A 12,854-nucleotide genomic window follows, 5' to 3' on the forward strand; every position below is an offset into this window, starting at 1 on the left:
TGTGTACTTATGGGTGATTCAAATGTAGGTTTTTATGCAATGATAATTTTAAAAAATAAACAAATAAACAAGAAACTGGTGGAGACACACGCCTTAACTATTAAGTCTAGATGCTATAATTTGCATTGACACACAAGGCTCCAGCAGGAACAATGATAGGAAAACCACCCAGTGGAGACATCAACTCTAAATGGGTGCAAACAGATGCAAAAGACCAACAAAGAAACAAAACAACTACACGAACACATAAAAAGACTACAACTCACATGACTGCAATTTGTGAGTCTTGCTCTTAGAGGTTCAGGCCTTTACATGTCTGTGCCTAAAGGTGCAGTGTCTCATTATCTTTCCATGGTTTTAGGACTCTGTTTCAGGCTAATGGAGTAGAAATATGAATAGTAAGCATACATAAAACATATTGTATGTAGGCTAAAATATATTGGTTAGACCTTGATCTAGTGAGAGAAAGTAAAAAAGTAAATGTCTTACCTGAATTTGTCTTACATGATTAAAAAATAAATATAGAGTAGTCTATATGTGATGTTAGTGTATGGCCTATTAATAGGGGTCGTGGTTTGCATAGATATTTATGTAGCTACAGACTGCATAAACTCTTGCAATTTTAACTTGGTTCTTCTTGTGAGTAAATCTATAGAAAATGTGTGGTTAGAATTAATTCAGCAGACAGGCTTGCATATGATCTTGTGATTCAGGTGACACATTATCAAGGGTCTGGCAAAAAACTTCAATATTCTAGCAAGAAACGGAGCAGACTTTCCACAGGCACCTTAAACAATTGGAACAAACTGGAAGCCTATAATAACACCGCAACATAATCAAGATTTTATCCTCATACGGGCGATATATTGGCTCAGTAATACAAGTCCCACAATGCACCACAGGAAGCACTACATTGAACCACTGTGGCCTTGTGGGTAGGCGGAAAGGGCTCAAATAGGTACGTGATAGCGACAAGCGCACGTTGCAGAGTCGAGAAGAAACACTAAATAAATCACTTTTCAAGATTTACGTAAGTTAAACGTCTTAATAGAACTATAAGTGAGATAACGATATAACTTATTTACCAATAGTGTGTTTATCTTTGTTGTTCGTTAGACTTCATTCATTTAATTAACTAACATGGGATCGTTTATTTGCACCCCTCAGTTTCTAAGTTACTTCAATAAATGATTAAATGTCAAAATAGGCATCGAAATCACATTAAGATTTGAGTTGGGTGTAGTAATAAATGCTCTGGATTAAATTATATAGGTATTTATTCTTGTAACGTAACGTTCCATTGTTGTAAATTAGCCTAGCTACTAGCTATAGCTAACTTAGCTAGCGGTTTAGTTTCTTTATCTCTGAAATGTCTTTAATTTGTCATTTTTCCTCGAATGAATTTTATCATTATCACACCACACTCTACCAAAGGTCAGATATATATCAGCTTGCTATAATATTCTAACAGAATAGTGGCTCTGTTCAGGAATAGGTGCAAGCTGTGCAGATTTGGCTAACGCATTTAATGAATTCATAAAAATCGTCATTCCTTACGCATCGATACGGGAAACTGTGCCCAATAATGTACCCTAACGTTACATTTTTATGTCATAAATGTGTATTTAATAACTGACTCAGCTGGTGGTTTTCCAGCAGTTTAAAAATTTCACACACTTAAAATAACCGGATATAGTGGCAAAAACCACCGACTAAAAACATTGTTCAACAAAAAGGTAGATTAGGGAGAGCGGGCTGGCCGTATTGCATTATGGGACAACACTTTGTAAAATTTACCATAATACATGTTGTTGTGCTTCAGGAAGAAACATGTCCATTGGGGTACCAATCAAGGTCCTGCATGAGGCAGAGGGACACATTGTAACCTGTGAGACTAACACCGGAGAGGTGTACAGGGGCAAGCTGATCGAGGCTGAGGACAACATGAACTGCCAGGTTGGTCTTGACAAATAGAGGATGAGCAGTATTCAGAAATTACACCCCTCTCTCCAGCCTGGTTTCACTACCTACCTGTTGTCTCTTTCTGTGCCTTTTGGGACCTAAAATGGTTCAGAGAAGTGTTTAATAGGTGGTCGGTGGACTTGATTACTTGAACACATTTTATACAGTGTTGTAACCTCTCCAGTTGTGTAGTAAATAAAGCCTGTAAATGAAATGTGTTTGGAAATAAAAGAATACAATCAATGAGTGGGATGTTTAAGGAGAATTACAGATTATTCCTTTTTTGGGAATAACTCTCGGGGTTGATTTTCGTGGGCTTGGTTTCTATTGCCATATCAGATTGAGGCTATATGAGTTAAATATGTGCTGTTTTGGGTCCATGATTGACCATACAAGATGAAACAGTAGGCTGTGTTTTTGCTGACTTCTGGTTAATGGGTTTGCAAGCTCCACCATCTGGTGGTGAGTCTTATTGGACAAAACAGCTGTTGGCCCTGGTCCTCAAGTACCTATCAACTTATTTGATTTAATGTTTCATGTCGCTAAAATAATTTTCCTTTATCAATACAGATGTCCAATATCACAGTGACTTATCGTGATGGCCGGGTGGCACAGCTGGAGCAAGTCTACATCCGTGGCAGCAAGATCCGCTTTCTGATCTTGCCTGACATGTTAAAGAATGCTCCTATGTTAAAGAGTATGAAGAACAAGAACCAGGGATCTGGTGCAGGAAGGGGCAAGGCAGCTATTCTCAAAGCACAAGGTGACTATGAAGCTTTTGGACCAGCAGCTTCCCAGACAGTTCAGAGATCAATGGGTTTATGTTAACCTCATCACATCCTCGACATTTATACTTAATTTAATTAGTTTACAAAAGTACTGACTTTGCTAGTCTTTTACCTTTTATAAGCACTGTAATTATAGATCCGTTTACATTTTGCAGGAACTTGTGTGCATGTTTTGACATGATGGGATTGTAACTCTAAGATTACAATGATGATATCTCCTAGACTTGAATAGATGGTGTAATGTTTTTTTTTTAAGGCTGCAATCTGTGGTGTATTGAATTCTGATTTAAGACATACCCCATAATTTGTCCCCTTTGTAACAAGGCTACAAAATTAGACCTGTCTCAGCATCTCTCTGACACAAATGTTAGATTCCCAAAGGTAACATTTTAAATATGAAAGATTTTACTACATTGCATTAAATGGTAAAATGTGTCTCTGTTATTGTGCTACCCACCCCACTGCATCTTTTCATTAACTATGTAGCAGACCTGTTTGGAGTAGGGTACATTGCTGAACAAATAGGGGTTTATATGATCTGTTATTCTGGGATAATTTCACCTGACCAGTCAAACACTGCCTATCATACAGAGTCATACAGATGTTTCTAAAATGTGATTTCTTGTTTCTCTGCAGTGGCAGCAAGGGGTCGAGGCCGTGGCGGAATGGGAAGAGGCAACATCTTTCAGAAGAGGCGATAATTGCTTCAGCTATCTTGCTTTGTATAGTCTTTCATTTTTCACTTGTCTTTTTTGAATTGGATATCTTGGATAATGTTTGAAGTCCTGTCTGTTGCAGTTTATTGATTTAATTTCATTTTTTAATTAAAATCAACATTTCAATTTGATGTCTTGTCCTCTACTTAACTTAATTTGGATATTCTGGAGTATAGGTAGTTCCCCTAGTTCAGTTTCACTGAAGGCCAGGTTTACATGGCCGATCTATTTAATCATCCCAGTTGTCATCCTCTTGCCCCAGTTGGATTTAGCACCATAGATTTCTAGCACATAGTGTGTGAACAATACATTGTGGTTAACAATGTTACAGTACATGTAGCATGTGACTCAGCTGTCTGGGAATAAACAGTCTTGCCTCGGTCCTTGTTCAGCTCTGCCATACAGAGTAAACCACTGCAGATTTGTCACACTGTTCTATCACCATAGGAGAAATAGAAGCTAAACTAAATCTTGAATTGAAAGGATTGGATGTTACATGTTACTGTAACGTGACAGAATATGTGGTTAGTGTGGTGTCGAGTAACGTTCTTAAGCTTGAGTAATGTGTTAAAACTAAACAAGTGAAAACTAAAACCTTTGCCAAAGCGGCTTTATTTCCACAGTGCAGCGCTACAACACCCCACAAGGGGGAGCCATCCGACTTCAAATCTCTTGAGGCAGAAGTCCACAAACTGAAATGTTATTCCGAGGTCGTGAGTTAAACGAAACGGAACAAAAGGCAGCTTGTTTTCTCCACGGATTAATTTTTCAGTATGTCGCAGAAACTGCTGAATTATCACACAGCCGGTTTTGTCAACACTTCCTCCATGTGAAGCACGGGACCCGAGAGCTCTGCTGGATTGGTCCGTCACAACGTCGTTATCGGTCTGCTACAATCTCTCGTCTGTCAAACAGCTAGCTAGCTGTCGGTGTGTAGACGCTACTCAGACCGCAGCTGAAGGAGGCTAAAGAACCTCACAATTGTGACTTGTAGGCCAGAGGAACACGTTAAGGTAGGGTTTTATTTTATCTGACAGTGGGTTTGTGTCTTCTGTAGCTTTGTCATGCTACTATGGACCTTAATGTTACTCGGTCGCACTAGCATCCTTGACTCCTGCCCAACAACATCTGTATGTTGGCAGATGAGGCAGCTGCTAAACATTAACGTTAGCTGAGCTGGTTGGCTTTAGAGCTAAGTTAGCTCGGTGAGACTTCACCTGGCTTCCTTGTGAATTTCGGAGTTAATGTTTCATTCAGTGTAGCAGTGCTCATTTATGAGTGCAAGTAAACAATGACTGCAACCATGATTTGCCAGTTAAATCAAACAGTAAAACATGTATGGCAGTTGTAATTGGCATTTTCGAAATTGCAGAAAACGAAGTGATAGCAATTCTAAAGGTTTAAATAGCTACATGGAAACATGTTTTCAGTATTATGTATCCCATTTACCTTAACATAAATAATGACTGTCAGTATCGCCCGTCTGCAGGCGCCCCATTGTAATTTCGTTTACAGTTCCTATTATTGTTCCAGTATTTTCAGTCTTTTGACTTGTATTTAGTTCTGTTAAATTCATAGGCGAAATTATCAGTTTGTATGTTAATTAAAATGTGTGCTCACGTCATAACATTGTTGTAACTTGGTAGTTTGTAGATTCACACAGTCTTTGAAATGCATCTTCTTATGCTTCAGGAAGAAGGTACGCTGTATCCAAAAAGGTCTATGTTGACACATTTGTCTACAGTACCTTAAAATATTCTGTAAGCAAAATATCGGAAGCTGTTTCAAATCTAATACAATAAGACTGTGCAACAGAAGTGTTACAGTTTAGTTATTAGTAAAAATTATATTTCAACATTCTTCAGTTTACCTTCTGAATTGACTTATCTTGAGCAGGACCAAGTCTTGATTATTTAACCAACAGAACTACTTTGATAATTGTTCAAGTAATTTTTAAAAGCAGTTTTATCATTGTCAAGTGAATGTCTGTGTGTTATTGATTGGACAAAACCAGCAATTAAAAGACATCCCCTGGAATATGGAGGTGGGAATTTTTAACTATTTTCCGAAGATTAATTGAGAAAATAGTTCTTAGTTGCAGCCCTGGCATCAGCTGCGTTTTGTGGTTTTGTGTTTTATAATATCACCAATGCAGAAACTGCAGAAGAACCTCTTCATGTAAACGGAAACAGGCTTTGATGCGTCCGTTATCATATATCTTAGATCAAAATAGGTTGGCCTTGATAAGTTTCCTCTCTATTCTGGATATAAAAAACCTACTAACTGGTGTATGTGTGTTTCATCCAGGGTTATGTCTATTTTTCTGTACTCCACTGAGGCTGAGTCCACTTCTGAGGGCACACTGTGTTACTTTCGTAGCAGTGATATTATGCGTTGAAAGTGAGATTGGATTCCAAGAGCTTTTTTTTTTTCAGCTGAATGAAACTAATAAATGCCACAAGAGCGTCTGCTTTTACAAATAGTCGAGGTCGTAACAGCCACATACTGATAGACACTCATGTAGTCTCTCCTGGAGGCGTTCTTAGCACACAGCCTTAACAATGAGCACTGGGTAGATGGCAAATTGGTTGTACTTTTGAAGGAAATTCTAACATGCAAAGCATATAATATTCCATAATAATAACAAGGAAGTTGTTTCTGTAAAGGCAGAAACCACTCAGGAAGACCAACAAGTAAGTTTATGTCCATGAATCAATTACGTGCAATGTGAGTTTCTGTGTAAATGTGTGATGATTCTTTCTTTTTTTATTAGTTGACATCACTACAGTATATATAGGCTGGTGATGGAGGTAGAGAGGCCACCTGGCGGGGGTGTCTCTTCCCACACACAGTCCTTATTCTGAACTTGGCTGAAGCTCCTACTGTCTTGTTTTTCTTATGGCTTCTCTTTGTTTTTCTGTATCTGTGAGATTTACTCAGCGCCCACACACTAACAGTGCTGCAATCCTTTTGAAACTATGACAGAAATCAAGTATATACCTCTCTGTCATCCCTCTTTTCCTTCTCCCTCCACTCCTCTCACAGACAATGAGCAGATAATAAGATGTATGGACTTGGAGATAGAAATGGTCCTCTTGAAATTATGCAAAACAGGTTTTGGTTAAATGCAGTGCAGATAATAATGAACCATGTTGTATAACTAACATCAAAAGCAGTCTGAACCTTAGCTTTTATAGATGCATCAGATCACCTCATTTAGAGCTGAACTTTGTGGTAATAGATATGTTTGCAAGCCTTAGTTAGTGTTTAACAGAATGTGCCCATAGATGGTTTTTATAGAAAGAGCTGTATCTGCTTATGTTTCAGAGCTGATGAACAGCATCTCTGATTGTTTTTCCCACGTCCTTTAATTACACCCACAGCTTGGTTCATGCTGGCTAGTCAAGCACTGCACTCCAGCTGTGTGCTAAGGTAATTAAACGTTAGATGTACGCATAAATTTTGTCATACCTTGTCACAGGATTTATGCCAGCCCTAAATTATTCGCAGCCAAAAACGCTCAGAACCAAATTATACCCGGCACAGGTGACACAAGATTTCAGGTGCAAATGGTATTATTTTTTGACAGAGAGAGATAGGAGGAGGAACAGTCAACGGAGGAAGAAAGAAACATTGTGAGTTGGTTCTCAAAGAGGTAGGACTTCAAGCAGTGTTTGCAGAGAGCAAGAGACTGCTGAAGGAACTGAGTTGGGTAACCAACAAAGAAACATGAAGGAAAGGATTCCTGTCTCGCTGTGGCAGTAGGATGCCAGGAGGATTCAGAGGGAATTCAGGTGTGTCGATGCCGTGATAGTGGCCAATCTACAAGCAAGCATTAGTGACCTGAGTTTATTGTAAGTAGCAACAGGGAGCCTAAAGAAAAGCATAGTGATATGAGCTTTTTTTTGCCTAATGGAAAAGCAGATATGCTGGCTCCTATTTGGACCATTTGCTGCAGTCCTGCCAGAGGAGAGTTGCGGTAATCAATGTGTGAGCTGGCAGGTGCCTGTAGAGAGAAATGAGCAGTATACTCAGCCAGATAGGACCAGATTTTTCTAATGTTACATAATGCAAAGCCACATTAGAGAGTGACAGATACTCATGATATAAAGATTTCTAGCAGACTTTGCTAAAGAGGAGAAGGTGTTGTGCTGAACAGGACTGGCTAGGATGACCAGAGGTTCAGTCCCAGATAGACTTGGTTGAAGGTGCCGTTCTGTCATTCATTGTGAGATACAGTGGGGGGACAGAAGTATTCAACACATCAAAATGTTTTTTATTAGACATAGTTCCAGTGTAGCCATTGGAATGACAAAAATATATTGAACACACAGTAAGAAAAAGAATATAATAATGTGATTTCACTAATTAGTTCTCGTGCCTCTGCTAATTGCATGTGGATATAAGTACTTCCACTCTTAAAATGGTTGAATGCATCATTTGTTACCAAACTGTCACACAAGAAACATCTCATGATGGGTAGAGACAAAAAGCTCTTGTAACATTACCTAAGTACCACTGGGGGCTTTATGTGCCAAGTGGGAGAGGTGCACAATTATTCATTATTCACTTTTTATTTTATTTTATTACAATTCTAATTCCACAATTATTTTCTTATTCTGCAGTTTCCGCTCTTGTGTCATAGGCACCATTACCATCTGATGGAGAAGTGGTTGTCAGTCTTTGTGAAGAGGCACCATGTTTCCTTGTCATATAAGCCCCTGGCCCTCTGCTGAGCCACCGGCCTCCTGTGGCAGCCATGCACCCCCAGCGCAGCCCTCACAACCCCTGCCTGATCTACTGTGCAGCTGTCCCACTCCGCCTATGAACACCCATTCTGAGACACCCTCCCCAGACCCCATGGAGTCCCTCATTGTGGTCACAGAGTACGAACCTAGCAGACCACCTGGAGAGGCAGGGGAGGAGGAGGAGGTAAGATGAAAAATGCCCTTGTAACACTATGCTAAATATAACACACCCAGACCTAACCTGATTGGACATTTGGGTTTCTAAATGGCTGAATAAAATGATTACTTGACAAATGATGATACATGCTCATAGTTTTTGGTACTTACTAACACTGTGTAGTTATGATTGCGAGACTATGTAGACATTAAGATTTTTCACTTTAATTTGATATCAAAATGCAGAGATCATGAGAAAGAGTGGATTCAGCATTTGGCACATTGGTTTATATAGTTTTATTGCCTGTGTTTCAGCTTGGATTGTGTTATTGTCACTATTATTTTGGCCCTCTTGTTGTAAATACAGAAAAAGAAGGGAGGTAAAAATGTATTAAATTATACCACTGCATTCTTTTTAAATGTAAAGTCTTAGTTGGAAAATAAGCACCAACTGTATATAAAGGTGACACAGACAAATACAACATACTGACCATCATATACACTTACATATAAGACATGATGTGTGAACATACAGTATAAGGAAGGAGTTTAAAGCTGTGTATCATATCTCAGGTAGAAGAAATGGACAGCTCTGAGATGTCTGAGCCAGCTTCCTCTATGGCAGCAACTTTCCGGACTCCATCCTGCGACCTGCTATCCCACACAGTTGGCCAGCCAGAGTCTCTGCTGCCTGAAAGCCAAGAGCAAAGGGGGAGATTAAACCTGTCAGACAGGAAGCTATCTTTGCAAGAGCGTTCACATACTGCAACATCACCATGCAGTTCTCCAGGACTTAACGGGCGCTATATTTATCCATCATTACCCTACTCCCCCATTACATCACCCCATTCCACTCCACGCTTACCCCGCCGGCCCACTGTGGAGTCCCACAGTGTTTCCATTATAGACCTCCAGGTATGTCAAGCCTTGAGGCTAATGTGATTCCAGTATTTTAATGTGTCTCTGTCTGTCTGGAACAAAGTTAATGCTGCTTATACAAAATCATGCTATAATTACTGGTTGCCATATTGATTCCAGTAGTTTGCTTTAATATGTACTCTGTAGAATGTAGTCCGATTTATATGTCTGTGAGTAATCAGATGACCAAGAGATTCTGAAAATCATCTAATACGTGGTTCGAGGCAGTTTAATAATAGTTATGATTATATAATCTTTGGGCTCTACACCATTTTACATGTTTTCCCTTAAGGACTTACATTGCATAAATTATTACACATGAATGAACAAACTAATGTTCACAGAGAGCCAGGCCCTTGGAGAGGTGCTCCTCTTGAACATCTGTGAGTTTATCACAATATCAGTATCGCACTTGTCTGAGAGTAAGCAGAACTACATGTGCATTTGTCTTAAAAGCAGCAGCTGCTAAGCTAAGACTGAGCTTTGTGGATGTGAAGGTAAGGTTTTACAATCTCAGTAGATGTAGGTAATCCTGTAGCTGTGATGCCTGTTATACACACAGTAAATGCAGAAGCCTGTAGGTGTCATGTAATGTAGGTAGAATCTCTTAGATATTTAAGGTGTGGAAAAATACCTAAAGGTTAATTTGGTGAAATATTTGAGATGCCCTCTTTTGGTGGAGACTTCCTTACATTAACATTAATTTCTCTGAATTCTGTATTCCCATAATTTTTTTGTGACACTTATGTCTTTTAATCATCTAGTCTAGAGATAAACAGTCAAATAAACTACATTTTAAAAGGTGCTTTTAATGAGGATCTGGTTATTCTGTGCATCTCTAGGTGTTCGCATGAATCATTCTCTGTGTTCTGGGCTCTGTTTGTTCTCAGCAGTGTGGCCCCATCGGTTATTGTTTTAAATCAACACTATTTCTCATCATAAAATGAGGGTAGAGTATACCTGTGCTAGACTGCTTGTTCCCTCTACACACTACAAAATGGACCACAAAACTATTAAAGCCGTGATACACATCCTGCCTCTAGAATATCAGTCACACTGCAAGATTAGCGCCTTAACGTAGGTAACATGTCCGTCTGGATTTATCTTATGCTTACTTTTGATGAGCTGCTTTCCAATCAGCTGTAAATCTGGATTAGTCAAGGTAGAGGTTTTACTTTGAATGAATCTTAGAGAATGACTAATTCAGCTGCAGTTGTGATTGCAGTCCTACTACATGCTCACAAGCACATGAAAGGCAGGCAACACTGATGTGCACAAGACTACGCCTATGAGTTGAAAAATTGTTTTTATGGAAATTCACTGGACAGAATTTCATATAGCCTTCTTAGGAAAAGCAGAACAGTTATGATGTACATGTCTCTGGAGTAAAGAAAACAATTTCTCCTCTTTTTTTCTTTCCTCAAGGACTGTGTTCAACTCAACCAGTACAAGCTGAAAGATGAGATTGGAAAGGTACCATCGGAGACAACTCACTGATTGCTCCCTTTCACTGACTCTTCCATTTTCTCCTTCCTTTCGCCTACTACATGTCTGTCAAGTAGTGCACATCATCAAGGACATGCAGTGACAGTCTCTGATATCCTCTCTCCCAGCTGTCCTCATTTCCCAAACTCTGTGTAAACTACCAGGCCTTGGGAGAGTTGGAAGATGGATGAGAGGCTGGTATATATAGTGCTCTCTAAGGGCTGTGCGAGGCTTAGTGGATATGAGTGTGTGGGTGTGTGAGAGAGGGGATGTGTGTATTTGTAGGCACATTTTAGATTGGTGGTTTAAAAAGCCAGAATGTGCATGTCTGTATATTTACGCATGTAGGTAGACAGGTTAATTTGTGTTCAGCTGAGACAATTAGAGCCTTTCAGGATTGCAGATGAAGTTCCTGTTATCAGATCATCTCTGGGACTGTGGGATGAACTCTGTGCTGCCTCTCCAATCTGCTCCCCCAGCAGGAACTGATCCTGCCCCCTCCCCCCTCTCTCTCTCTATTTATGCATGAATGTGTGCACACAGGCGACTAATTGGGCCTAGTTTTTAACCTGAATTTCCTGTGTGTGGGCAGGGGAGCTTGATAGCATAAATCAGATCCAGTTTCCTTAATTAGACTGAAATCAGAAATGAAGGAGAGGGAGAGATCATTTGAATTTCTCTGTTCTCACTTTGAAGCATCTGGTATTCTTTCAGCGTTACACTGTCAGCCCACTCACTTCCCTTGTGTGTATGTGTTTGTGTATTTGTTCCTGTGTGTATTTGTATGTACTGTATTTAGAATGTTTGCTTTGCACAGCGCAGTTTATTTATTTATTTACATGAGGAATTGACAGCTGCTCAATCTGACTTCACTGGCTTCTATTCTTTTTTACTTATTCCCTGGACCAGGGCTCCTATGGCGTTGTCAGGCTGGCTTACAATGAGGATGACAACACATACTATGTGAGTTTTTCATGCACTCACAAATACAGAGGTGGCTTCTTCCCAACCATCAACATGTCTGTTTCTATCACGCCTCTCCCATTCCCATTCAGCTGTCACACACACACACACACAGGCTAACCTCATAATCAAACCCCATTGTCACATTTACTGGTGTAATTTCAAATGAAACCTCCACCTTTGATAATGTCTCCTGCTAATTTGTGCCTTATTGAGTTTTGTAATAACACATCAGCTTAAGCTTTGCTGTTTGCTGTTCATGATTATTGCTGTAGTTCTCATTCAGCTGAATGGTATTGACAGACAATGACATGGGGATTAATTTAATATTCCTCCCAAGTGACAAAGCCCACATGTCGCATTCAGTGATTATATCATTGCTGTCACTTTCCTCCCCAGCAGGAAAAACACCCACTGAACAATTTAGACTTCATACATTGCACTCTCAGTTCAAGTCTGCCTCTTTGGTTGTCAGCTGTTCAGGGAGATCTGTGGTTACCTGCCACACATCTACATGGTACCATTAACTTTTACATAATATTTGATTTTAAATTTGCAGATTTTAAAGCCATATGCAAAGACAGCCAAACATAAGACAGACCAGTCCTTGAATGGTATGGTCTGTCATCCTAAACAAATGGTTTATTATATGTTAGGAATCATCTTTTATTCTGTTTGACCCTCGTTTAACACATTTTCAGGTTAAAACAAAAGGCTGTGGAAAATTGCTGTTTTACTTAGCAACTACATTTGTTAGAATAACAGATTTCACAGACCACACGGTGTGGAAGAAATACTCATTTCTCTTGCACTGAAATCTGTGCTAATCATGTGCTACATACAGTATCCTTATATTGTTCACTGTTCAAGTTATATATCAATGTGTTCAAGTTAGTAAGTCAAATCATTTTTTATTTTAAGCTTCTCAGTGGCAAGGCACCGGGGGTAGATAAGAGTCGCCCTGAGTACCTTAAGTCTCTGAATGCTGTGGGGCTGTCTTAGCTGACACGCCTCTGCAACGTCGCATGGCGGTTGGGGACAGTGCCTCTGGACTGGCAGACTGGGGTGGTGGTCCCTCTTTTCAAGAAGGGGGACCGGAGGGTGTGTTCCAAATATAG

General features: G+C 39.7%; 2 protein-coding genes across 4 annotated transcripts in view; both read left to right on the forward strand.

The window, feature by feature from the left end:
- The first annotated feature begins 910 nt into the window (after nucleotides 1-910).
- snrpd3l (small nuclear ribonucleoprotein D3 polypeptide, like) lies at nucleotides 911-3,597 on the forward strand. The gene is made up of 4 exons (XM_020609845.1): nucleotides 911-1,030; nucleotides 1,823-1,956; nucleotides 2,533-2,725; nucleotides 3,387-3,597. The coding sequence occupies exons 2-4, from the start codon at nucleotides 1,831-1,833 to the stop codon at nucleotides 3,449-3,451; spliced, it is 384 nt and encodes a 127-aa protein (XP_020465501.1). The 5' UTR covers nucleotides 911-1,030; nucleotides 1,823-1,830; the 3' UTR covers nucleotides 3,452-3,597.
- Nucleotides 3,598-4,165: 568 nt separating this feature from the next.
- Nucleotides 4,166-12,854, forward strand: part of camkk2 (calcium/calmodulin-dependent protein kinase kinase 2) — a 17,796-nt gene continuing 9,107 nt past the window's right edge. The window contains exons 1-5 of one of the 3 annotated variants that reach the window (XM_020609829.1): nucleotides 4,166-4,479; nucleotides 8,092-8,398; nucleotides 8,944-9,285; nucleotides 10,714-10,761; nucleotides 11,683-11,736. In XM_020609829.1, the coding sequence (XP_020465485.1) occupies nucleotides 8,165-8,398; nucleotides 8,944-9,285; nucleotides 10,714-10,761; nucleotides 11,683-11,736 (678 nt within the window). In that variant the 5' untranslated portion in view covers nucleotides 4,166-4,479; nucleotides 8,092-8,164. Of the gene's footprint in view, nucleotides 4,480-7,110; nucleotides 7,321-8,091; nucleotides 8,399-8,943; nucleotides 9,286-10,713; nucleotides 10,762-11,682; nucleotides 11,737-12,854 lie in introns of those variants that run through there. The other 2 variants (XM_020609828.1, XM_020609830.1) reach the window with 2 other exon arrangements.

Source organism: Monopterus albus, unplaced genomic scaffold (assembly GCF_001952655.1).
Source record: "Monopterus albus unplaced genomic scaffold, M_albus_1.0 scaffold102.1, whole genome shotgun sequence".
In the NCBI taxonomy this organism is placed as follows: Eukaryota; Metazoa; Chordata; class Actinopteri; order Synbranchiformes; family Synbranchidae; genus Monopterus; species Monopterus albus.

Coding starts and splice junctions, on each gene's coding strand:
- snrpd3l (XM_020609845.1), top strand. CDS start 1,831: ATGTCCATTGGGGTACCAATCAAGGTCCTGCATGAGGCAGAGGGACAC. Junction 1,957..2,532: donor AGGACAACATGAACTGCCAG/GTTGGTCTTGAC, acceptor TTATCAATACAG/ATGTCCAATATCACAGTGAC. Junction 2,726..3,386: donor AGCTATTCTCAAAGCACAAG/GTGACTATGAAG, acceptor GTTTCTCTGCAG/TGGCAGCAAGGGGTCGAGGC.